The sequence below is a fragment of the Arachis ipaensis genome, chromosome B2 (genome assembly GCF_059453495.1).
Source record: "Arachis ipaensis isolate K30076 ecotype BB chromosome B2, ASM5945349v1, whole genome shotgun sequence".
Classification (NCBI taxonomy): Eukaryota; Viridiplantae; Streptophyta; class Magnoliopsida; order Fabales; family Fabaceae; genus Arachis; species Arachis ipaensis.
The window spans coordinates 119,759,974-119,787,710 of record NC_142437.1 but is presented as its reverse complement, the minus strand read 5'-3'; the positions used below and the strand labels follow the sequence as shown (position 1 = coordinate 119,787,710).

The 27,737-nt window shown below is 34.6% G+C and overlaps 1 protein-coding gene and 1 pseudogene across 1 annotated transcript; both read left to right on the top strand.

Annotated features, from left to right (window-relative positions):
* Positions 1-2,302: 2,302 nt before the first annotated feature.
* Positions 2,303-3,663, top strand: LOC107628574 (protein SUPPRESSOR OF npr1-1, CONSTITUTIVE 1-like; annotated as a pseudogene).
* A 16,705-nt stretch (positions 3,664-20,368) lies between these two features.
* On the top strand, positions 20,369-23,266 carry LOC107626100 (gibberellin receptor GID1B). The gene is made up of 2 exons (XM_016328882.3): positions 20,369-20,933; positions 21,673-23,266. Exons 1-2 carry the CDS (start codon positions 20,895-20,897, stop codon positions 22,666-22,668), a joined length of 1,035 nt encoding a protein of 344 aa, XP_016184368.1. The 5' UTR covers positions 20,369-20,894; the 3' UTR covers positions 22,669-23,266.
* Positions 23,267-27,737: the final 4,471 nt, after the last annotated feature.

Genomic DNA, 27,737 nt, shown 5'->3' with positions numbered 1-27,737 from the left:
ATTCACTCTCTTAATTAGTATGCCAATTGCATCTATTAAACAAAGTGATGAAGTGATGTTCATTATGGTATAAAACCCGAAAGTTTTTAATATTAATAATAAAGGTTAGTTTTAATATAACAGCAGTTTAAAATAGGAATAAATACTTAAATTAGATTTTAAAAAATTTTATTTTGGTTATTGGATACTTTAGGGTTTTTTGTCGTTTTAAAAGGAATAGTTTTCTTATAATGTTTTTTTTTAATCTAATTCTTTAATAAAAAAATTGTTAGAAATTTATTTATCCAAAATGTATATTAATTGTCTGACAAAATAATTTTTGAATATTTTAAATAATAAAGATTTGTTAGACACTAAAATATTGAGAAAATTTCGCCGCTCTCCTCCTTTCAGAGATGCTAAAATAACACTCATCTCATTTCTATTTGTAAAATGCACATTTCCATTCTTTATCATTTTTAAAAAACCTCATCTTTAATTTATTTTAAATTTTTTATGTTAACTAATGTTAACTTTATCTATTTTTCAAGAAAAAATAAATTATTTTTTACAAAAATATCCCTTAACAAAAATTTTATTTTTTGTCATTAAATTTTGCTTAACAAAATATCCTTTAATAAATTATTTTTTATTAATTAAATTGTATTTTACCAAAATATTTTTTTAAAAATTTAATAATGAAAATATTTTTTAAGATATTCTTTAATAATTTTTTAATTATTAAATTATAATTTTATCAAAATTTTCGTTAATAATTATTTCTATATTTTACTATTAATTTTTCGATATCAATATATATTATTTTGACATTAAATAAAAAAATCTTGGTAAAATTATTTTTCGATATCAATATATATTAATTGTTATACATATTAACAGTGGTAAGATTTTTTTTATTTAATGTTAAAATAATATATATTGTTATCGAAAAATTAATAGTAAAATATAAAAATAATTATTAACAAAAATTTTAATAAAATCAAAATTTAATAATTAAAAAATTATTGAAGAGTATCTTAGAAAAAAATAATTTAATTATTAGATTTTGTTTAAAAAAATTTGGTAAAATATAATTTAATCAATAAAAAATAATTTATTAAAGGGTATTTTGGTAAGCAAAATTTAATGACAAAAAATAAATTTTTGCTAAAGGGTATTTTTGTAAAAAATAATTTATTTTTTCTTGAAAAATGGATAAAGTTGACATTAGTTAACACAAAAAATATAAAATGGATTAAACACTACAAGAGACGTTGAGCATAGCGGCCAAAAATTGCCAGCCGCTCAGCTTATCGCCGCAAAACATGTCTCCAGAAAAATCAACCCTTCATGTGCCACACCATCGACGGCGACTGCATCAAGAAATCCCGCTAATTCGGACTTTATTATAATTCAATTTTTATTTTGCCTTTTTTTTATCTTTTAACCAATAATTTATTCCAATATTGCAGAAACCTGCAAAGTGAGATTGGTAGCGCACGAAACCCTGGCACTGCTGCTCCACCGTGCGTCGCTGATCCATCCTCCTCTCTTCGGCGTTGAGTTTTCGACTCTCCTGCATAGTGCTTGAAATCCATACTCCCTCATCCACGCGTGAAATTCCTAATCTCTGATCCATCCTGCGCCTCTGTGTGGTTGTGAAGTCGCTGGCTGCCCTCCATCCTTCTCTCACCGATGTCAAAGTTTTCCATCTCCTCGATCGTGCGTGAAACCCTTACATCTTCCTCCCCCGTGCTGAGCTATCGCAGTCTCTCCCCTGTCACTGGTTCGTTCTTCCACATTGATCTTTCTTTCTTGTTTTCATTCTCTGTTTAGAATTTTGATTCAAGTTATTTTGATTCAAAATTTGTCTATATCTTCTATTAATTGGGGTTAATTGTTGCTATGTAGAGTTAGGGATTTGAAGGTACTACTTTTTTTTATTGTGTGCTTTGTATTGAAATTAAGTTAGAGTAAATAAATGAAAAAAGTTATTTGATTGATTCAGTTTCAATAATGTTTGATTCCGTTTTTGACATAATATTAACATAATAATCCAAAGAAGGAAATCGCAGATGTACTTCAACTTAGTTTTGATGGATTGGAACCCTCGAAAAGGAAATATTTTTGGATATTGCTTGTTTCTTTAACCACAAAAAGAATTCGCTTGTGCAAGGCATGTTGTACTACCGTGGTCTTCATCCAAAGATTGGAATAAGTGTACTCATCGATAAATCATTAATAACAATTGATAAATGCTATGTTAGAATGCATGACCTGTTGCAAGAGTTAGGCATGAGAATAATTCCGTAAAGTAATCCAAATGAACCATGGAAGTGGAGTAGGATATGGTGCAAAGAGGTTTTTCAATGTATTATGTTTGAAAATACAGTATGCAGTTTTAAAATTTTCAATTTTATAGAGTTAATAGGTAATTGAAGTAATCTAATATTTTTGTGGCTTTCTTGTATTAAGGTCATTGATGATGTTAAGGCCGTGCAATTGATTGAATCATATGAAGAAAGAAATATGACATTACATCTTTTATGGAATCGATCCCCCTTTGACTGTACAAGAATATGTGGAGCTCAACATGTCTGGAAGCACCGGAGAACGTTCTTTTGCTGATATTCTTGGTTCAGTTCTCTACCTTAATGACAGAAAAAAGGATTGATCAAATTCTATTGAGTTCGGTTATCTACCTTACTGAGAATTGGTGGATTTGGATGTTTCGCCTCTTCCTCGGAGAAAGACGATCAAAAAATTTCCAATCATGGTCCTTGCGGATCGGATCATCCATATAATATACAAAAAGAAACTCCAGATATTTGATATCTTTCTCATTACATTATCAAGAATGAGACTAGTTGAATTTCTCAATAAAAAGTGATAGTTTTTCTGGAAGTTTTAATAGTATTTCTAGCGAATTGCTATATCTTGAGTGGGAAGATTATCCATTTACGTATTTTTCATCATGTTGTAAGCTATTCAAGCTTTTGAAATTAGTCGTGCAAAGGAGCAACATCAAGCAACTATGGGATGGCACAATAGTACTACTAATAAATAAAACAAACTTCAATTATTTTGAAGTTATCAAACAAATAAGTCAAAGTGTAATTGATGGTGTTTGTTTTTTCTAATTGTGCAACAGTGTCTGCACAATTTGAAGGAATTGAATCTCTCTGACTCCAAAAATCTTGTGAAGATTCCAAACCTTAGCCAGGCTCCAAATCTTGAGATGCTATTCCTTAGAAGATGTAGAAAGCTTAAGCACATACATCCATCAACTGGAAACCTAAGAAAACTTGTTCAAAACTTGTTCAGTTAGATTTGAGTGAGTGCACAAGTTTAATGAGTTTTTCCATCACTGTATTCGGTATATCTTAACTAAAGTATGTTGTTCTGAGCAGGTGCTTAAGATTATTTGGTGGGAAAGAGTTGGAAAATGGAAGCGAGAGTGGTATCTGATGTCAATCGACAGTATCGTCCACTTTTAAAAGACTTAATAAGCTTAGGTTACCAACTCTCACTTGGAAAATGGAAGTGAGAGTTAATAGGTGCGTGTGTATTGTTGTTCCTATTATTCTTGCTCTTGTTTACAGGGTGTGCATCTAATAATTAAGGTTGTTTGTGTTTTGTGGTTACAGGTACACAATGAATCCACTAATAGACTTGCTATTGTAATTCCAGGGAGTGGAGTTCCAATTTCAAGGTGGTTTAAGCATCAGAATAAGGGGGTAGATAATTCAATGTGGATAGAATCATTTCCAAATTGTATTTTTCAGTTAATTTTGTTGTTTTTGCCACAAGTTTATATTCAATAGATGAAAAATATTAAGATGAGTAAAGTATCATTTTTGTCCCCAACGTTTGGAGTAAGTCCTATTTGTGTCCCTAACATTTAAATCGTCCTATTTGTATCCTTAACGTTTATAAAAGTGATTCAATGTTATCCTACTATCAATTATACTAACAAATTAGATTATATTTTTCAATTATTCTCACTTGGATATATTCATTCTCAATTAGGTCTCACTTGGATGTGTTCGATTTTAATATTATACCCACTATTTGTGTTTAGATTCAATTATGTCCCAAGAAAAGTGAATTATGTAAATGTTGTAGGAATTAGCTTCAACATTTGATTAGCTATTTTTTGGAGTAGATCATCGATTCTATCCCAGACATTTGTATTCTAACTTCAAGAAGAGATTTTTAAAACTCAAACTAAAGCGCTCATGATGTGTAATTGACGGCAAGATAACATTGAATCACTTTTACAAACGTTAGGGATACAAATAGGACGATTTAACCGTTAGAGATACAAATAGGATTTACCCCAAACGTTGGGGACAAAAACGATACTTTACTCTATTAAGATTTATAGCATTAAAAAAATTCAAAAAAGGCCAAAAATTTTATCTTTAAAATTAAACAAAAAAAATCAGCATTTTTTGAAAGGATCTTTTTTTTTTTTAAATTTCTATTGAAAATAGCAGCAGTTTTATAACTGCCGCAAACAGTCATAATAAAAAACATAATAACATTGCGGCGGTTCTTAACCGCTGGTAAAAGATGGTCTAAATCCTAATAATTGTATATCACGGCGGTTTAAAACCGCTGCTAAATTAGTTGTCGCAAAATACTAATTTAGCGGTGGTTATACCAGCGGTTGTTGGAAACCGCCACAAAACCTAATCCCCGCGCCCATAACCAGGGTGGTCCACTGAACCGTCGGCCTTTGATTTTGCTTAAACCGCCGCTAATTGGAAAAAAAATCGCTGCTAAGCGGCGCCTCTGTTGCAGTGAAAGAGGAGGTTTTTTAAAAATTATAAGGGAAAAAAATATATATTTTAAAAATAAAGGAGAGAGGAGTGTCATTTTAGCATCTTTTAGAAAAGGAAAATGGAATTTTTTCTAAAATATTTTATTTAGAACTTTTTAAGGATTAATTTGGATATTTACTCTTAAAATATTTATATAATAAATATAAAAATATATATAGGTTTTTTTATTATGTATAAAGCATCTTTACACCTACTTTAGAATAAAAAAATTAAATCCTTAATAATGTAGTTGTGGTACAAAGATTTTCCTTTAAGAAATGCATGGCTTTGAAGTCTAACAGGCTTCACCTTTGCATCAATCAAGTACATATCAAAGACAAAGGAAGCAGCATATGCAATAATGAATATGTCATGGTTGTTGTTTGGTAGAGTAATTAGTTCCCTACTTATGAAATTGATTATAAAATAATCAAACCCACCGAACTTGGTACAATGCATTTGTGTCAACATCTGCTGATTAATCTCAAAGATTCTTCCTTGACCAAACAAATGTTGAAAAATAAGTTATTTTCGTTGTTGAAAAGGATGAAAAATCTCCTTAAAAAATATTTGTTGAGTTATTATACTTTATATACTCTTACTAAAAAAATAATTACAATAGTAAGTCTATGATTGATAAAGAAATAATCTAAGTAATATATAGAACATAGAATTCAGAGAGGGAGAGAAATAAGTTTTCTCATTATTGAAAAGGATAAAAAATTCCCTTAAAAAATATTTGTTGAGTTATTACACCTTATATACTATGTACTCTTTATGTACTCTCGTTAAAAAAATAATTATAATAATAAATCTATTATTGATAAAGAAATAATCTAAGTAACATATAGAACATAAAATTATGGAGTTAAAATAAACGAACTAATATGTAGTTAGCAATTTCATCAATAATGAAATTATTCCTTGAAATTTTAAAATTTGAGAGTCATGGTTAAATGGGAAAATAAGAACGGCAAAGCAAACGACACACTCATTCCATCTCTCTCTTCCTTTTTTATTGACTAAAGAAAATTAATTTGCTATAACTGTAGCGTTAATTTACGGATGAGGTTGGATAGATTAATAAGTAATTTTTTTTAATTTTTAATTTATAAAAAGTTATAATATTAATATTTATATAATTTTTAAAATTAAAGTATAACTTTTTTAAAAATTATTTAAGTGTTTATAAAAAAATTAAAAAAATAACTTCTTTTATAATAAAAAATTTTTTATTATAAAAGAAGTTATAATGTACTTATTAGATAATTTTTGTTTAACATTTTGATTGGAAAATTTCTTTATCTTGACATAATGTACTCCAAGAAAACATAATGTACTCCAAGTATAAAGTTTTTTTATACAATAAAAATATATATATTTTAAAAAAAAATTTTTTTTATCATTTTTTTAAATAAATTTTTTTAAAATTAAAAAATTAAATATAAAATAATTTATATTTTATAAATTATTTTTAATATAAATATTTATTATTTAATTTTTTTAAAAAATTTAATTAAATTATTTACTCAAACTAAACCTTAATACTTCATAATAAAAGATATTATGAAAATTAGTCTTACAAAAATAAAAATAAAAAACTCTCATCAATTTAAATTAAAAAAATCTCATTAATGCAACAAAGCGTACTTTACTTAAAGGATAACAATCTTTGAATCAATCAAATATTAATGAAAAGATATTTATATCACATGTGAATAAAATTCATTGAGAACTAACTTTATTGCAATTTACCTAATATAAAATGAACATGATGCATGCATCTTGCATGGTATATACATCAATACAATATATAGCACCATCATTGTCGAGTTGAATATAGGATTGTATACAACTACATTTGCCTAATTTCCGTAAGATATTTTATGTGTTGTAATTTGGGTTGGTTGAGTGAATAATTTATTCGTCTGGTTAAATAAGTATTAAGAATTTAATTATATTAAATCTATTAATTAGTAATAATTTTTTTAAATGAGATTTTAATCTATGAAAATTAGTCTTTAACATAGTTATTAAAAATCAGTTAAACGAATTGATTTGACTAAATAACCCATAAACTAAATTTTAAACCAATTCAATTCATCATTCTGACCATTTAAAAAAGAAACGATTAAAACTAATCAAAATCGATACAAATTGATTAGGAGTGCAAATCAACAATTAACAAAAAAAACTGCTCTTTAGATCTTTTTGCATTAGGCCAAGCTGTTTTTTGTTATATTTATTTTTTGTATATAATATATAAAAAAATTATATTTTTAAAGTTTATATTTATTAATTATAATTTAAACCGTTTAACTAATAATTTATTGACTAAATCAATAATTTAATTAGTTTGATTATTAATTTAGTTATGATAACTATGATCTTTAGTCTATCAAACTAAACAATATCACAAAAAAAAAAAAAAACTATTCATCAAGAAATAGTAAAATACAATTCAGACCCAATCATGTTTCAGAGATTGAATCATTACAATTAAAAGAAGGTCTGACTTTTTCCTCTTAGGGAAGTTTGTTTTGCTATTAAGGTTGCTTGGGGAAAATCTTGTTCGGAGGACTATCCAAATCTCTGATCTTCAGAGTGAATATGTTTCACTCTTATGGGAAGAAATAATTAGACTTAACTTGATATAAATTATGCTTAATTTGGTATTAAATACGTTTTACTTTCATTATATGTAATGACTAATCTATTTATTTGCGTGTTGCATTGGAGAAAAAGTTTATATACATCAAATTATTAATATTTAAAAGTTTTTAAGATTAGTTTTGTTCATACCCTAACCCAACGCTAAGACTCAGGTTCAAACGAAAGGCCCAATCCAAAGGATTGAGCCTCACCCTAACGCCGACCTTTGTCATGCAAAGTCGGTTCTTGCCACGACTTGTTCTAAAGAAGTCGAGAACGGAGATTAGCTGGCAGATAAGCACTCACTCAAATGAGTAACTGACCCTAAAATCTCTCTACCCACTTCCAGGAGCCATATCCCAACTTCCCTAAGATAAATGGGCGGTTATTCCTCCTTAAATGGTGGAACTACTCCAACGGTGGTTATGGGTTCACCACTATAAATATACTGACACTCCTCAGGTATCACTAAGCCCAATACTCTCTAGACCTGTTTTACTCCTTTGCTGACTTAGGCATCAGAGTGTTCTTGTAGGTACCACCCCCCATTCTCTCACACACAAGTCGGACGGAGGCCTTGGATCGCAAACCTGCTCAAAGGCTTCCTTCTTCAGACGATTGGGCCAACCCAACTAATCCAATCCAATAATCTCCGGTTACCCATCGTAACATTGGCGCCGTTGCCGGGGACCCGAGAGATCAGCCAGTAATGGCGGATATGTCACATGAAGACGATCATGTAGCGTCAGATTACGAACAAGAGAATCTAGATACCGGAAACAATGACGCAGATCTAACTCATCACCAGGGAACCAATGACCAACATAGGAAAGGCACCTCCGGATTAAAAAATCCGAAGATGAACTCCTCGGAGGGGCGTGAATCGGGAAAGGATAGACCACCCCATGCGACTGAACTAATGGGACTAGTCCATGGCCACCAAGGTCGTTTGGAACAGCTGGAACAGGAGCTGGAACGACAAAGGGAGGCAGAGAAGAACCTAAGGGAGGAGATGGCGTGACGAAAAGAGTTAGAGGAAAAACTCTTAAGATTAAAATCTTCCCTCCGAGGTCGGAACTCCCGTAGCGATCGAGAAGAGTCGCCCCTGGGAGGAGAGGACCCATTCAGTGAGAACATAATGAGGGCAAAAGTTCCAAGAAACTTCAAAAGCCCTGATATGAACCTCTATGATGGAACCACGAACCCGAAGCATCATTTAAGCAATTTCAAAAGTCGGATGTATCTGGCTGACGCTTCTGATGCAACGCGCTGCAAGGCTTTCTCGACCACCCTATCAAAAGCGGCAATGAAGTGGTTCGATAGCCTCCCTCCAAGGTCGGTCACCAACTTTGAGGACCTCTCAAGAAAGTTCTTAATGAGGTTCTCCATCCAGAAGGATAAAGTAAAGCATGCACCGAGCCTCCTGGGAATAAAGCAGGAGGTCGGAGAACCTCTACGGGACTATATGGAAAGGTTCAACAAAGCATGCTTGGAGATTCAAGACCTACCCACTGAGGCAGTCATTATGGGGCTAGTAAATGGGCTTAGAGAAGGTCCCTTCTCGCAATCCATATCAAAAAGGCACCCCACCTCCTTAAGTGATGTACAAGAGAGAGCTGAAAAGTACATCAACATGGAGGAGAATGCCAGACTACGAGAGCCGAGTTGGCGACCCGGGCACCCCCACTTGATAAAAGAGAAAGAAAGAGAGCCCAAGAAAAAAGAAGAGCTCGGTCTCGACAGACCGAGAAAATATCACTCTTATACTCCTCTAAAGGTTTCTATAGTGGATGTATACAGAGAAATCTGCAATACTGAAAGACTGCCACCTCCCAGGCCCATTAAAAATAAAAGGGGAGGAAGTCGCAGCGATTACTGTGAGTACCATAAGATTTATGGTCACTCAACAAATGATTGCTACGACCTAAAATATGTCATAGAAAAGCTGGCCAGAGAAGGCCGACTTGACAGATATCTCATGGAAAGGTCGGACAATCATGGGAAGAGAAAGCGAGATGACGGGGACAGAATAGACCCACCACCACAAACCCCCGAGAGACACATACATATGATCTCGGGAGAATTTGCGGGAGGAGGACTCACCAAGTCATCTCGCAAGAGACACCTCAAAAGCGAGTCTACCAGGTCGGGAGCGAATCACCCGACCTCCCTACTATCTCATTTACAAAGGAGGATGGGCAAGGAGTAATCCCTGGACACGATGATCCAGTAGTGATAACCATGATCCTAGTCAATGCCGATCTCCACAGAACTCTAGTAGATCAAGGAAGTTCAGCAGACATCCTTTTCAAGCCCGTGTTCAACAAACTAGGGTTGAATGAAAGGGTGTTAAGAGCCTACCCCGATACCCTGTACGGGCTAGGCGACACGCCGATAAAACCACTAGAATTCCTACCCCTCCACACTACCTTTGGAAAAGGGGGAAAAATCCAAAACTCTGAGCATAGACTTTATAGTCATCGACATGGGGTCAGCATATAATGCCCTAATCGGCAGAGCTACCCTAAATCGACTCGGAGCGGTGGTGTCTACCCCTCATCTTTGCATGAAATTTTCGACATCTGCGGGATAACAACGGTACAGGGAGATCAGAAATTGGCAAGAAAATGCTACAATGAAAGCCTGAACTTGAGGGAAAAAGGCAAAGAAGTCCACACCATATAGCTCGGTGGTGCAAGAGCCAAAGAAGAGCTGCGACCACAGCCAGGAGGAAAAACTGAGAAAATACAGGTCGGCAAAGAGGAAGGGAAAAATACCAACATAAGGGCCAACCTAGAGGAAGTCTTAAAGCAAAGGTTGACCAAGCTCTTAAGAGACAATTCTGACCTCTTTGCCTGGAAAGCCTTCGACATGCCAGGGATAGACCCCGAGCTTATGTCCCACAGGCTCTCAATATATCCAGGGTCCCGACCTGTACAACAACGAAGGCGTAAGCTCGGCCCGGAATGAACCCAAGCGGTGGAGGAGCAGGTACAAGCATTCCTAGAAGCCGGCTTCATCAGAGAAGTTAAATATTCAACATGGCTAGCGAATGTAGTGCTAGTCAAGAAGCAAAACGGCAAGTGGAGGATGTGCGTTGACTACACCGACCTGAATAATGCATGTCTCAAAGACCTTTTTCCACTCCCAAGCATTGATGCTCTAGTGGACTCTAGCTCGGGATATCAATACTTGTCGTTCATGGATGCCTACTCGGGATACAACCAAATCCCGATGTACAAGCCGGACTAAGAGAAAACATCATTCATCACGCCCAGAGCAAATTACTACAACATGATCATGCCATTCGGATTAAAAAACGCAGGGGCCACATACCAAAGGCTGATGAACAAGGTGTTCGCTCCCCACCTCGGGAACTTAATGGAAGTCTACGTAGACGACATGCTAGTAAAAACCAAGGAAGAAGCCGACCTCTTGACAGACCTCTCGCAAGTCTTCGACACCATAAGGTTACACGGGATGAGGCTAAATCCCGCAAAGTGTGCCTTTGCGGTTGAGGCTGGAAAATTTCTAGGGTTTATGCTGACGCAAAAGGGAATCGAAGCAAACCCAGACAAGTGTAAAGCTATCCTGGAAATGAAAAGCCCAACTTGCTTAAGAGAGGTTCAACAACTGAATGGCCGACTTGCAGCCCTCTCCAGGTTCTTGGCAGGGTCAGCATTAAAATCCATTCCACTGTTCTCTCTACTAAGAAAGGGATGCCAGTTCGAATGGACTCCAGAATGCGAAGAAGCGTTCCAGGAGTTCAAAAGGTTCTTGAGCCAACCTCCAATCCTAACCTGACCTCTAGTTGGGGAAGTCCTCGTCCTATATTTGTCTGTACAGACAAAGCTGTCGCATCAGCCCTGATAAGAGAGGACGAGGTCGGACAGCACCCAGTGTACTTCATCAGCAGAGTTCTACAGGGCACCGAACTAAGGTACCACAAACTAGAGAAGTTTGCTTACTCCTTAGTAATAGCCTCACGGAGGTTACGACCTTACTTCCAAGCCCACACAATAAGAATCCAAACGAACCAACCCATGAAGCAAATCCTCCAAAAAACGGATGTTGCAGGGAGAATGGTTCAGTGGGCGATAGAGCTCTCCGAGTTCGACTTAAAGTACGAAAATCGGACTGCAATCAAAGCCCAATGCCTCACCGACTTCATAGCGGAGTACGCGGGAGACCAAGAGAAAAAGCCAACTATGTGGGAACTATACGTAGATGGATCCTCAAACAAGACAGGAAGCGGTGCAGGCATAATACTGGTTAATGAAAGGGGAACCCAAATAGAGGTCTCCCTTAAATTTGAATTCCCAGCTTCAAATAACCAGGCAAAATATGAAGCCCTGATTGCAGGATTGAAACTGGCAGAAGAAGTTGGCGCAACAAAAGTGATGATATTCAGTGACTTTCAAGTGGTGACCTCCCAGATAAATGGAGAGTATCAGGCTAAAGACCCAAATATGAAGAGATACTTGGAAAAAACTTTGGAACACCTTGGGCACTTTGCAGAAACCGAGGTCAGGCATATAACTCGGGATCTTAATAGCAGAGCAGACGCCCTCTCCAAGTTAGCAAGTACTAAACCAGGGGGGAATAATAGAAGCCTGATCCAGGAAACTCTCCGAGAATCCTCTGTGGTGAAAGCAGAGGACAAACAAGATGTCCTTGAAGTAACCGGGCTAAACCTCGGATGGATGAATCCCTTGGTCGAATACCTAAAATTCGACATCCTCCCCAAAGAGGAAAAAGAGGCCAAGAAAATCCGGAGGGAAGCACAATACTACACTCTGGTGAAAATTATCCTCTATAAAAGAGGAATATCAACGCCATTGCTGAAGTGCGTACCGACCTCAAGGACAACTGAAGTACTAGAAGAGGTTCATAATGGGATCTGTGGAAACCATCTCGGAGCTAGGTCGCTAGCCAGAAAAGTAATCCGAGCTGGGTTCTATTGGCCAACCTTGCAGAAAGATGCCACAAAATTTGTGAAAAAGTGCCAACCATGCCAAATGCATGCAAACTTCCACGTGGCTCCCCCCAAGGAGCTCATCAGTATAACTTCTCCATGGCCCTTCACAAAATGGGGAATGGATCTGTTAGGTCCTTTTTCCCAGGCCCCAGGACAAGTCAAATACTTAATTGTGAGAATAGACTACTTCACAAAGTGGATAGAAGCAGAACCATTAGCCACCATCACAGCCCAGAGAAGTCGGAGGTTCCTCTACAAAAATATCATCACAAGGTATGGGATACCCTATTCCATTACTACGGATAATGGAACCCAGTTCACCGACTCTACCTTTAGAAGCCTAGTGGCCAGTATGAAGATCAAACACCAGTTCACCTCGGTGGAACATCCACAAGCAAATGGACAAGCCAAGGCAGCTAACAAAGTCATACTGGCAGGACTAAAGAAAAGACTACAAGATGCAAAAGGAGCTTAGGCTGAGGAGCTCCCACAAGTGTTATGGGCTTATCGGACGACGCCACAATCTGCCACAGGAGAAACACCCTTCCGACTTGTCAATGGCGTAGAAGCCATGATACCAGTAGAAATCAGCGAACAAAGTCCAAGGGTGATCCTCCATGATGAGATTGGAAACATACAGGGGCACAAAGAGGAGCTTGAATTGCTCCCCGAAGTCCGAGAGCAAGCCCAGATAAGAGAAGCATCATTGAAACAAAGGATGACTACTAGGTACAACAAAAAAGTCATTCAAAGGAGTTTCACCCCAAACAATTTGGTTTTGATCAGAAACGACATTGGAGTCAACAAATCGGGGGAAGAAAAGCTCGCTGCCAATTGGAAGGGACCATACAAAATTAGTGAAGTCTTAGAAAAAGGTTATTATAAGGTGACCGACCTAAACGACACCGAGTTACCAAGGTCGTGACATCCTTGTAACATGAAAATGTACTATAGTTAAAAGCGAACTTTACTCCCTGATGTACTCTTTTCCCAACTTCATGATTTTTTTCCCAAAAGAAAAGGGTTTTTTCTGAAGGAGGGGGGTTTTAACGAGGCATCACAGTAGAGACTAAGGGAAAATAGACTATCGAAAACCCTTAGTAGCAGTAAAGTACATTCCCAAATAAATAAAGATCTTTTACGATATCTCTTATAAATTTCTTCTTGCTTTTTTTTCCTTCTACGAAACGCGCCGACTTAAGCTCGACAAAGCGTGAAAATCCCATGAACCGACCTAGATGGTCGTCAGGATAAAACGACGAGGTACAAGTCGGTGTAAAGAGGTTATAAAAATCGATCATGATAAAGTCGGAAAGTATCTAACTTACAAGTCGGAAAAATCGAGAAACAACGAAATGCATCGCGAAAATAACCTAAGTCATAAAGGCTCAATAAATCTAAAAATTGGGTATAAAGAATACAAAAAATAGACCAGAAAACCTATCGAAAGCACTAAGGCAAAAGCTGTCCCAAAGAAAAACTTAAGAGAAGGGGCAGTCAGCCAAGGAAAAGGGTTTTAAACGCAAAGATCAAAAAAAGTTTTTTTCTCTCGAAGCCTAAGACAGAAAAAGCATGCACACAACAGACAAGAGGTAACTTAAACCCTTATCCAAAAAAGGGTATTTTTTGTTAAACTTAAACACTTATCCAAAGAATGGTATTTTTTGTTAATGGCCATAAAAGGCCGAGGAAATGTCAGCAGAATACCACAAAGCCAGGAAAATAAATAGTTTAAAAAATAGGGGACCCACAGGTCGGGCACCCATATAGCCACAATCAATTTTTTGTTCAAAGAACATCACCACCAGAGCCGATGGGAGTAGTCCGAGCAGCACCAGAGTCAGGAAGAGTAGTCGGAGCGCCATCAGGACCAGGGAAAGAAGTATCCATAGGAGACAGAGAGGAGGTTCCGGGAGCCTTCGAGAAACTCGGAGCATCCTTTGGTCGGGGAGGAGACTCCATTATCCTCTGCCCCCGAGTCTTTAAATCTGACTCGGTGACATATTGGGGAGAAAGAGGAGAGACTATAGCCCCGTCAATGACGACCTTGTCCGGATCCAAGGGAGAGAGATCCAGGTCGAGAGCAAGAACTCTGACCTGTTCCTTAAAGATCCTCCATGCTTCCTCGGCCACGTCAGCAATGGAGTCCTCCAACTCGGTATAGGCATTACGAGCCGCCAACAAATCCTTCTTCACCGACACGAGGTCCTCAAACAAGCTCGAATAACTCTCCTGCGCCTTCAACCTCAGGCCCTCCTCCATGTTGCACTGGGCCTGCAACTTACTTTTCCTCTCCCGGAGACCATCCCTCTCCTCCTTCAATTTGGCGACCTCCTCCCTCAACCCCCTCTCCTGCTCCTGATATAAGAGAAGCCTCCCCTCCAACTCTTCAACTCTAGAGGATAAACCCAGAGAGCTAAGAGGAGTCTTCTCAAAAATATCAAGGAGCTTCGTGCACACCCCTACCGCCCTGATACTCTCCTGAGCCAGAATAATAAGGTGGTTCCGAACGGAAACATCGTCCATACCTATACGGGTATGAGGATAGATGTATTTCCAAATGAATTGAGGCGCATCCACCTTGGCATCACCCTCAAAAGAAGAGCTAGACTCTAAAGTCTTGCGCTTCTTCTTTTCTGGCTCAGGGGAGGATCGGGGAGGAGGAGACGGCAGAGAAGAGGCTGAGGAAGAAATGACAATGGGTTGGGTAGGGGTCCCCAAATTGCGAGAAGAGAGGGGAGGGGAAGGAAGGGAAGAACCAGCCGCCCTAGCGCCGCCGACCCTGGCGCGGGACCTCGCCTTGGTCTCCTGAACTCGCTGGTAAGACTCTCTGGAATTCTTCTTCGCCATCTCTGTAAAAAACAAATGAGGTAGTTAAAATCGGAAAAACAAGTCAGTAAAAATAAGTCGGAAATAAGGCTAAATAAAAGGCTACCTAGTTGTGTCTGGACAAAGGTCGGCGACCTCTGGAGAAATTTTTTGGTATCCGGATAGGGGGCCCTCCCCCATACTTCTCGGAGGAACCCCACAGCGGCCGCCTCCACCTCATCCAAATATTCCAAACTATATTTCTCACAGGGGGAGGCCTCTAACCAATACAGAGGGAAGCGAGGGGAAAGATTCTCATCCAGGAAAAAGGGGTGGTGACCCTCTACGGCTTGAACTTTGAAAAAATAATTTTTGAAGTCATGAAAGGATTCATCGAAAAGGGTGAAACTCTCTGACCTTGTATAGCTCGGAAAGACACCCACTGCTGCTTGTTATTTTGCCCACTAAAGGGCTTGGTTATGTGGAAAAGGAAAAAGAAAATCCTTAAAGCAGTTGGAAAGTCTAAAGCATGGCTGACAAACTGGTAAATTTTCAGAAAACCCCAGGAATTAGGGTGAAGCTGGGTAGGAGCAACACGACAATGACGTAAAACAGCAATCTCAAAATCAGAAAAAGGGAGAAAAACGCCCAGGCGAGTGATCATACTCTCATACATATAGAAAAAATGAGGGGTTGCCTCAGAAGCCCTCCCGAAACAAACCCGGTCTTCCGGACCCGGGGCAAGCAGTTCATACTTTAGCTCATTCTCATCAGAGGTACAGAGCTTATGATGAGTGCGAAGGTTGATGATAAAATCGGTATCAACAGAAGGTACTGAGTAAGAATTTCTATAGAAGACATTTTTTCCTAAAAAGGATTAGTGAAACCTACAAAGGGAAAAAAGAAAAAGAATAAAAAACAGGGTTTCTAAGGGGCCTGGAGTCAAATAGAAGCCTACAAGCCAACTCCTCTCTCTAAAATAAAAGCATGCAAATAGAAGCACTTTATAAAAAGAGAAGAGAGAAAAACTAACCTTCGCCTGAAAAAAGGTAGGGGCAGAGAAAGATGAATTCCTCCAAGTAAGAATTTCTTCCTAACAGAGGAGAAAAAGTTTGAAAATTTGCAGAAACGAAACAACGAAAGAGAGGAAAAGTATTTATAAACACGTTAGGGGCATAATGGTAAAAGTAGAAGCGGTCATTAATGGGTGCACCGTTACCAAGGTAATTAATCCCTACGTATAGATACACAAACCTCTAACGGACGCGACGTTTGATTAGACGCGACTGTGAAAATTCAAAAGTCACGAAAAGTCACGTCGGTTCCAAACGATCACATCGGTTCCTCTACAGGTCGGCTACGATCTCGAGTAGAATACTCGAACCCAAGTCTTGAAAGAAATTGGGCTCGAGTAGGGGCACTGTTCATACCCTGACCCAACGCTAAGGCCCAGGTTCAAACGAAAGGCCCAATCCAAAGGATTGAGCCTCACCCTAACGCCGACCTTTGTCCTGCAAAGTCGGTTCTTGCCACGACTTGCTCTAAAGAAGTCGGGAACGGAAATTAGCTGGCAGATAAGCACTCACTCAAATGAGTAACTGACCCTAAAATCTCTCCACCCACTTCTAGGAGCCATATCCCAACTTCCCTAAGATAAATGGGCGGTTATTCCTCCTTAAATGGTGGAACTACTCCAACGGTGGTTATAGGTTCATCACTATAAATACACTGACACTCCTTAGGTATCACTAAGCCCAATACTCTCTAGACCTGTTTTACTCCTTTGCTGACTTAGACATCGGAGTGTTCTTGCAGGTACCACCTCCCATTCTCTCACACACAAGTCGGACGGAGGCCCTGGATCGCAAACCTGCTCAAAGCCTTCCTTCTTCAGACGATTGGGCCAACCCAACTAATTCAATCCAATAATCTCCGGTTACCCATGTTACAAGTTTAATTATTTTAAAATACATTAACATTAGTTAAGTACGTAAAAGTCTTTTCATATTATTTAACCTAAAGTTGCATATAATTTATTCTAAAAATATGTTATTTTAGAATTTTGTTACATTCAAAACTCAATTTATTTGCATCTAGATATAATGACTTTTTTATGTATACCACACTTTCATAATCATAATATTTTAGGATAAAAGAAGTATTTTAGCGGCTAGAAATTAAAACTTTGTTACTTTGATTACTTTTGGATTTTACTTAAAAAACCCTACTATTGGTCAACATTCCAAGTTTACTTATAAAATATATTCCAATTCACGCATACTTTCCAATATTTAAAAATATCCGTTCCTTTATTTTCTATTATACATTAGAGTATGACAATTGTGATCAATTCCATTTAAAAAGTTTTTTATTTTTTATTTTTCATCTTTGGTTTGAATAGGTTTGGTTGTGTGATTTGTAGTACCTGATTGTTCCTTAATTAAAGGGACTGGTAACTTCACCTTCAAGAACTGAGCTTAGGATTAAGAAACATGTTATTCTTAATCGATTAATCGATTATGTTAGGTATACACTAATAATTTATTAAAATTAATTATTAATATAAAATATATATTAAAATATAAATATATTTGTAATTATTTTAATACGAATAATATTTTTTATTCTTAATTTGTGTAGAGCGGTTATTGTTGCTTTGCCTTTGTTGAGTTTAATTTTTCTTTATTTGTGTTTGTGTTCTCATCATGAAAGGTTGACCAAATTTTGATTTTTTTTTTATATATTTAGTGTAAAAAAATATGAAAGGTATTTTTTTAATCATTCTTAGTAAAACTTATTTTTCTTTGGAATTCTTAACTAGTATATTTGGAATACATATTAGCAAACACACAAATAAGAAAAAAGTGTTGGTAAATAGATTAAGAGTGCAAAAAAAAAAAATATTATTGATAGTAATAGACTAATTATCTTCATCATAATTTAAACGTACAAACATAATCTAATGATGTAGATCTAATAAGAGTAATGATGAAAATTATATATTAAAATTTTTTATTAATTAAACTTAATTACTAGCTAAAATAATTTGATGATGTAGTATATTTGTTAAATTTTTTTAGTAAGTAAAGTGTTAAATTTATTTTGATTCATCATAATCATAACACAACATCGAGTGAATCTACTAGAGTTTACTATTCATACACCCGTTAATATAAAACTAATCTTATACTAAAATCTAGCTAGATATGGGCACAAAAGTAATTAACTTTTAATTTTATTATAAAATAGCTTTTATATCTTTATAATATTATTACATGTTAGAGCTAGTGTACATAAAAATTAAAATGATTATCTCTATAATATATAATATATAAAAAATTGCAAAAATTACAAAGTGAGAATTTACAAATGTATATTTATAATAAGAATTTATTTTTTAGAATTTTGTGAAATATATTTATCATAAAAGATTTCAATTTTTTGATTTAATAAATAAATTTAATTTTCATCCATTTATAGTATAAAAGAGTTTTATGATAAAGTCATCTAATCATTATCACATCAACAAAAATAAGTTGATAATTTTGTACATGGTAAATATATTTAGATTAACAAAAATATTTGGGAACAAAAAATATTAATAAAAAATGATTAAAATTTATTTATTATTTTTGATTTTATTTAATATATTTTTTAATAATTAAATATTAAATAAGATAAGTGTAATAAATTGTTTAATGTTTTGTCTCTTTAAGTATTATTGTTAATAAATATATATTAAAATGAAATGTTAACAAATAGGAGTAAAATCCAAGAAACAATTAATAAAGAATAAAAGGGCAATTAAGAGTGGTGAAGTTGGGAGAAGGTAGTAGTAATTAATGAGAAATGAATGGGGAGTACTAAAATAAGAAAATTACCTTCCCGTTTGAATGGGAAAGGAGTAATCCCAAAAATGGAATAAAAGAAAGCTGTTTTGGACAACACAGAATGTAAAAGAGAGTGAATTTTCTCAATTTTTTTAAATTATTTTATAAAGTATGAGTTTTTATTATTTAATATTTTTTATATATTATTTTATTTTATTTAAAAAATATAAAATATAAAATTATATTAGGTTATGCTAAGTAACCAATAATTTTCTTGAACAACATGAATAATCACCAATCAAATTAAAACACACTGCACCTCTAAATTATCCACCTAAATCTTAATAGTAGAATAACTATCCGTACACCTAATCAAATGAACATCTAATATATCTATTATTCACATTATTTAATTCATTGTCTACTTATACCTTTTGAATTATATTTTATCAAATAATTTAAAAAATTGAGAAGTTCCATTGTGAAGTAAAACGGAGATTGTGAATTGCCATCAAGAAAGAAAGGCTTCTGCCACACACTAACGCACAAAACGCAACACTCCTACGTCACACATGTCTTTTCAATTCAAAATTTCTCTCCTTCTCTCTCTCTCTCTCCACACACCAACAACCATACAAAACAAAAACTTATCAAACATCCCACCAAAAATTCTAAGTTATTGGATCCGGGTTGCTATACTTTACTCATAGATTTCATCTTAGTTAACTATTAAATAATTATAACTTAATTGAAATACAAATATTAATGTTAATATTTTCTTTTGTTTTGCTTTTTATAGAGAAGGTGCTTTATTATCAATAATAGTGATTTTTTTTTCAAGACAATAAAACTGATTATAATTTTTTTTAACACATTCTTCTCTCAACCAATTAAAATTGTTGATCAATACAACTGTGTATCTTTTAAATATTACTTTTATTTAGTTTTTAAAAGAGAAAAAAAATAAAAAACAAATAATTTTCTTAATTTTTTAAATAATTAATACATAAAAATAAATATTTAAATTAATTAAATAATAATAAATAGCCGTTTTCACATTTAAAAGACGTAGCTAACTATTCCATTTTAGTTAGATTTAAAAGTTAAAGTTAATTAAAATATATTAAAATTATAAACACATATTAAACCAAAAATGTACCCGAATAGATACCTGCGGATACGAGTAGTCCTATGAATTTTATTAAATAAAAAAAAATATAAGAATAAAAATATTAAAACAAAAAAAAAAGGGAGGGTGGGACCCATATAAATAGTTTAATTCGGCCGCCAGCTTTGTCGCCTCTGTCGTCTCCGTTCATCTCCGTCGTTTCTCTTTGCGTTTGACTCTCTCTCTCTCTCTCTCTCTCTCTCTCTCTCTCTCTCCCTTCTTTATCCTTCTCTTCCTTCTCACTCACCCCTCTAACTCTCATCTCTCTCTCTCTCTCTCCACCTTCTTCCTTCATTCCACACACACTCACAACAAACTCTGTCCCTTCCTTTGTTCCTTTTCCTCTCTCTCTAACACAAACACACACAGACATACATATATATACACACACACCAAGCACTTCTCTGATTCCTCTTTCTACCCCCACCCCCATCACCAAAGGAACCCTTTTTATCATCTCTTGTTACCATTCTCATAAAGGGTCCGTGTTACTTATTACTGTGAGAAGATCATCATTCATCACTGTTGCTTTTTCCTTAGCCCTCTCTCTCTCTCTCTCTCTCTGGATTTGTTTTTTTGAAAGTCTCTTTGGCTATTGAGATAAGACAGAGAGAGAGAAAAAAAAAAAAAAGAGAAGAAGGAACAAACAAGACATGACTGGCAGCAATGAAGTCAACCTTAATGAATCTAAGGTAATAACATAAACATAGACTTTTTTTTTTAAAACATTTTTGTTCTTAAATTTCTTTTTTAATGAGGCTGGCATTATGTTGTGGTGCATTTCTTTGGGTTTTTGTGTTCTGATTAAGTGATTGGAGGTGTTTTTGGTGATGGGTTTTGGTGTTTGAGGTGGAAATTTCCAATCTTTAGCTTCAATTGCACATAACATGTCTGAGTTGCAGAGTAAATGTTGTTCTTTTGTTTTTGGGTGCAAAGGGGGATTTTATTTTCTAACTATAGGGGTGTTAATGATGATGAAGTTCCTATTAGGATGATTTTTTGTTTTATTGGGGGATGGGGTGTTTGATTTTCTCTCTCTTTCTCTCTCTCCCTCTCTCTCTCTCTTGTACTTTCCATTTCTTCCATGTAGGCCTCTTGTTTCTTGTTCTGGTAAGTGCAAAAATTGAGATTTTGATTTGTTGCCCCAAGTTGAAAACTTTTGTTTTTTCCTTAAGATTTGTGAGTAATATCATTCTGGTGCACCCTCCTTTTACCCCCCCCCCCCCTCTCCCCTTTTCTTTAGTGCTATGATATTTTGATATTTGCAACCCTCTTTTGATGATAATCCCTTGCTTTTGTTTGGGGGGGAGTGTTAAGAGAGTGATCATTGTGAAGTACTGGAGTTCATCTTAGAATTAGTACTTAGTGAAATGGAATATTAAGTTCATACCTAACACTCTTTCAAATTTTTGTGCTGCCTTGATTTTACAGAGGGTTGTTCCACTCAATACATGGGTGCTTATCTCCAATTTCAAGCTGGCTTATAATCTACTAAGGCGTGCAGATGGAACATTCAATCGAGAATTGGACGATTTTCTCGATCGCAAGGTACCTGCCAATACAATTCCTGTTGATGGGGTGTTCTCTTTTGATCATGTTGATAAGAAAACTGGTCTCTTCAACCGGGTTTATCAGCCGGCACCGGAGAATGATGCTAGGTGGGGCATGATAGAGTTGGAGAAGCCCTTGAGCACCACCGAGGTTGTGCCCGTCATAATCTTCTTCCATGGTGGAAGCTTCTCTCATTCATCAGCTAATAGTGCTATCTATGACACTTTCTGTCGCCGCCTTGTCAGCAATTGTAAGGCTGTTGTGGTGTCTGTGAATTACCGGCGATCACCGGAGCATAGGTATCCGTGTGCATATGAAGATGGCTGGGCTGCACTTAAGTGGGTCAAGTCAAGGGTATGGCTTCAAAGTGGAAAGGATTCCAAGGTTCATGTGTACATGGCCGGGGATAGTTCTGGCGGTAACATTGCTCATCATGTGGCAGTGAGGGCTGCCAAGGAAGATGTCGAGATTCTAGGTAACATTCTTCTCCATCCGTTGTTCGGTGGGGAGAAGAGGACGGAGTCAGAGAAGAAACTTGATGGGAAGTACTTCGTGAAGTTGCAAGACCGCGATTGGTATTGGCGAGCCTTCCTTCCTGAAGGCGAAGACAGAGACCATCCGGCTTGTAACCCATTTGGTCCCCGGGGTAAGAGCATCGCAGGACTAAAGTTCCCTAAGAGCCTAGTTTGTGTCGCGGGTTTGGATCTTCTCCAAGATTGGCAATTGGAATATGTTGAAGGCCTCAAGAACAGTGGCCAGAATGTGAAACTTCTTTACCTAAAAGAGGCCACAATTGGATTCTACTTCTTACCAAACAATGATCACTTCTATTGCCTAATGGAGGAGATGAAGAATTTCGTTAATCCTAACTGTTAATATACTACCACCACTTTTAACCTTGCTCTACAGGAGGCCATACATAACTATAAGCCTGACATTTTCACTTTGAGTTTTTCTATTTTTTATTTCCTACTATTTTTGTATCCTACTTTATAGTAGTGGTGTGTAGTTATATATAATTGTGTAGCATTACTCACTGTTATAACATCTATGGTGGTTGGTTCTGCTAAATTCGGGGCTGTTCTGCGGCTCGTGTAGGGTAGCACCGGTTATACCGGAGTTTGGTCGAAACTGCAGGTATCTTCCTACCGAAGGCAATCGCGAAGTACCATAGTTTCGGGTCGTTTGCGGGGTTTCGCTGAATCACCATATACAAGATTACAAGCTTTGCCCCATTTTAACCTTTTCAACCTCAATAACAGGAGGGGAGATCAGAACATAGAAGAACAGGGCTTGGCTGTGATGATCACTTGATAGAAGTGAATACATATCTTTTGTTTGTAGCACTTATTACTGAATTGATTTGGAGCAGCAGAACCCCAAAATCCTGTTATAGAACTTGTGTATGTTATATATATAATTATATATCTATATACATATGTCTCCACTAGAGTTATATAAATGCTTTTCTTTTTTTGTTTGTTTGCATATTTCAGTTTAGATTTCTACTATTGGGGTTAGAATCTAATGTTTGTACTTGTTTCAATGTTGTTGCAAGCTGCTACATAATTCAGATTAAGCTGTTTCTAGTTTGTGACACAAATGTCATAAATCAAATGGTTTAAGCTTGCATTGTTTGTTTGTCCAAAAAGTTGGATTAAATGTTTTAGGGTGAAGATACAAAGATATTATGATGGATAATGGGACAAGACAAAATAGTTGTTTATGTCTTTGATTTATTGGTCTCTCATTCTAGTGGATGAAAATTAATGTATTTTGTTGTAGGCTTTTGGATGAATGGAAAATTAGACCAATTTTATTATAGCAAAAAATCTTTGTTTCTTTCTTTATTTATTCCTTTTATTTGGTGACAGTTACCAAACCGTGGCTATTTATGGCCAACATGAAAAGTAAAAATATTGGCAAGAGTATGATAAAGGGCAAACAAGGCTCAAAACTAGACTAGTAAAGTAAATAACAAAAGTGAAAAATTCCCTATCCCCTATTATGAAGTTTAACTTTTTTTTTTTTTAATTTTTAAAATACAAAACCTATCCTCCAATTTGTGAAGTGACACAAAATCTACTTTCCAATGTGTTTCAGTATTAATTTTTTTTTTTTAAATATGTAAATCAGACTCTCCGATTTATTATTACCTCCATACTAAATTAAAACACACCACTTTTCCAGAACCGAGAATAACACAACGATAATTTTTATATAAAAAAAACAGCTGGAAATTTTTATTTTTATAAGTTTTGAAAGTAAGTTAGTATTTTTATTCTGATCAATTGAATGCTTTTCACATTAATATTATAAAATTAAACTCTAAATTCTAAAAATTAAATCCTAAAATCCTAAAACAAAAACTAATGTCAAACTGATAAAATAAATGATAGAAAACAAGGATAACCCTATTTATATTTTTATGGCAAATCTTCCAAAGCCTTAAGTTTGTCATCTTTAGCATCCTTATCATCATTCATCATCATCATCATCACCAACAAGTTAACAACAAGAACAGTGTGGTAGTATTACAAGATAAAAAAGCAGTGTTGTACTATTGCACAAGTGGTTAAAAAGATGAAAGAGGGCATTGGAATTATTCTCTTTGGTGTTCCCTTCCCCCACCCTCTTTGCACCTTAGTTATAGGTTGAACATAAGATTCGCCTCAAAAAGTTGATACCAAATGTCCAATATGAAAAAAAGGATAAAAGAAAAAAAAAAAAAAAAGAAGAAGAAAAGGGTTTTTGTTGTGTGTGACTAATAATCTTTTTACAAAGGAATAATCAAAGCATAATATAGAATAAATAGAGTACACACTAAAGTGAGGACCATATTTAGGTCCTTGCATTTTCTATATTGTTAAAAAAAAAGGTTATATCATTTAGTGTTTTCTTTTTAAAATATTGTGAATTGATTTTTTTAATTCTAATTATTTTATAAATACAAATATGCATACTTTTTTTAGCTAATACATTTAATTAAAAAAAATCACTTTAAAAATTCAAACTTTAATCTTATTGTAAATGTAAATAAGTCAATACAAATTATATAAAATGTGTAGAACATAGTTTCACTTAAAAAATAGCATGGGAAACTTTTACTAAAAGAATGATTGGCAAGAGTTTTGAATGATGAAAATTTTTTCTCCATCTTTCAACATCAAATTTAATTAATTCGTGGCAACACCTCATTGCTTAATGTGGATAGGTGTATTTGGCACTTAGGAAAACATACAAAAATGAGAATTTGTCATTGTTTTGATGGGGGGAACTCATTTTTATAGTTGTTGGGAATTTTGGATGTATTCTTAGGGGGGGCTACTTTTGGGAACCCACAAACCCTAAAAAAGTCCAATTAATAAATTAAAACCTGTTGGGATTGCTTTAAAGTGTTCAATGGCTACTAAGTGAGTGGTAGGATTCATGAACAGCTAAGCTTGGACAAAGACATGAACCTTGTCTTTTATTGACTTTCTTCCTATGCTTATCTACTATTTTTTCTTAATTTATTCTTGTTTTTTTTTTTTAATTTGTTTTGAGCACTTGACATAACAGAAAATGTATTCAATTAAGATTAAGATGTTTTTGTTTTTTTGTTTGTTTTGATTTGAGAATTGAAAGAAAAATATAGATTCATATATATGATATAAGCTTATCTTAATTTATGGATATCACAACTCAATATGATTTAAATTATTTTATACACTCAATGTAAAATAATAGACTGATATTCATTTAGATATTAGATAGCAAGTAAATAAAAAGTCTTTTCTTAATTAGAAAAAATATTAGGTGTAAAAATTAATTGATTTTATTTATGTAAACGACTTGTTATGCAGATATTTAGTAATCGAAATTTATGACTGATTTGACGATTGCAAACATTTAGAATGGTTGAAATCTAATATCTAAGAGCGAAATCTACTCTTTTTTATAAATATCAGTCTAGTTTTATGTGCAGATTTTGTTTTTGATATTGGAGTAGAAACCGTATTTTTTTAAAATGTGGGTTGATGTGTGTTATTCTCAAGTGTAGAACCGTTTAATTAGATAAACAAAAATTGGACTGTCTGATTTGTGAGAAGTACATAAATCGGACCAAGAGATTTCTGTTTAAAAAAATTAAAAAATTTGAAATATATAAATCGAACCCTCCGATTTGTGTATCTTTCACACTTTTAAAAAACACCAAAAATTACAATGTTAAGGTATATCACTACTTTTACTTCCATATACGAAAAAAAAACCTCTTATGCGTATCAAAATCTTTATTTTGTCAATAAAAAAAAATAGAAAAAACTAACTTTGGAGAATCAATAACAAGTACGAAAAAAAAAATTTACTTATGTGATCAATGTCGGCATATTCTTACATTAACAATTTGTTTACTATTTTGCAATCTTTGTATTTGTAAGGTTAAAAAAACTTATTTCTCAATAGAATTTGATATGAGGAGTTTTGTTTGGACCTTGAGGCTTGATTTTCAACCCCTTTCTTTATGCATATTATTTTGCTTTGCTTTGTGTCTTATTGTGAAATATGTTTAGTAAATTAGCTGTTTATGTCTTTGAAAATATTCCCTAATACGACACTTTGGGGTGTCATTGTCAACAAATGGGGCTTTTCTTTATTGCAACAAGATTATTATTATGGACAAAACCCTCATTTGTTTGGTCGTCGGCAACCTTTCTTATATATATAAAAAATATATATATTTAATAATATTAATAAAAAATATATATATTTAATATTTGACGGGTCATAACTTGTTTTATGCGCCTTCCCACCATCATGATTCTTCTCTTCAGGAGTGTGTGTCATTAGTGGCCCCCCGTTTTTAATTTATACTATTAATTAATGATTAATAATTTATTAATATATGCATTATACTACATAATATTAATATTAATATACTCCAAAATCTAAATCATAGTCCTTGAACACCTAAGTTGGCTAGTTACTTTCAGCTTTCAACGTTCACCTCAAAACCGTTTGCTATAAATGGTTTCAGAAAAAAGTGTGATTCTCATGTGAGCAATTGACAGTTGCATTGAGACATAGTTGCATGATATATATTAAAAAAATAAAAAATTGTATAATGAAAAAAACTTTTGATCACTTCTTCTTTTTTTTTTTTTTAAGTAAATTAAAACTGAAAATCTTACTCTTATGTGGTTGATTTAATTGGTATCTATTATTTAGCACCATGGTTATATCCTTCTATTTATAGAAGTATATATTGAAAGATAAAGAGTGAATACCCACCCGACTCCTGATAATTACTTTAAAAGGATAACGAGGTCCTCAAGAAAAAAAAAATACCTAATTCGACCCCTGATTTTTTTTGAGATTGATTAGTCCCCTGTGCAAAAAAAAAATATTGACTTTTTTTGACACAGGGACCTCATTGTCCTTTCAGGGACTGAGTTGAGTTTTTTTTTTGTCAAGAACCTCGTTGTCTTTCGAGATAATTGTCAGGGCTGTTTTAGGTTTTTCTTAGAGATTAAATTACATAATACTTGTGTTTTTATTTTATAAAATGTGTCATTAAACTTTTTTTTTATATATAAATAAGACATTAATTTATTTGACGGGGATAAATAGTTGTATTTAATTAGTCTTTACTTCCAAGATAAGGTTAGGTCAATTGTGATGCAAGCCATGAGGTCAATAAATTCTCATTAATTTGGTCTCTTGTTTTGGGTTGTATTGTTATTAATTAGTACTATTGTTACATTTTTTCAAAGTAAGACCTAGGAAATGTAAAGTGAATTTCCAAGGGATTATTAATGAGCTTATGGACAAAATTAAGAATGGAAAATCAAAATTTTCCTAACTTATGATATTCCTTTGTATATAGACTTTGAAGTTTGAATGATTATAGGTCAATTGGGGCTATGCCATGCCAAATACCCTAGCAGCAAGCAATCCTACTTAAT

Coding starts and splice junctions, on each gene's coding strand:
- LOC107626100 (XM_016328882.3), top strand. CDS start 20,895: ATGACTGGCAGCAATGAAGTCAACCTTAATGAATCTAAG. Junction 20,934..21,672: donor TCAACCTTAATGAATCTAAG/GTAATAACATAA, acceptor TTGATTTTACAG/AGGGTTGTTCCACTCAATAC.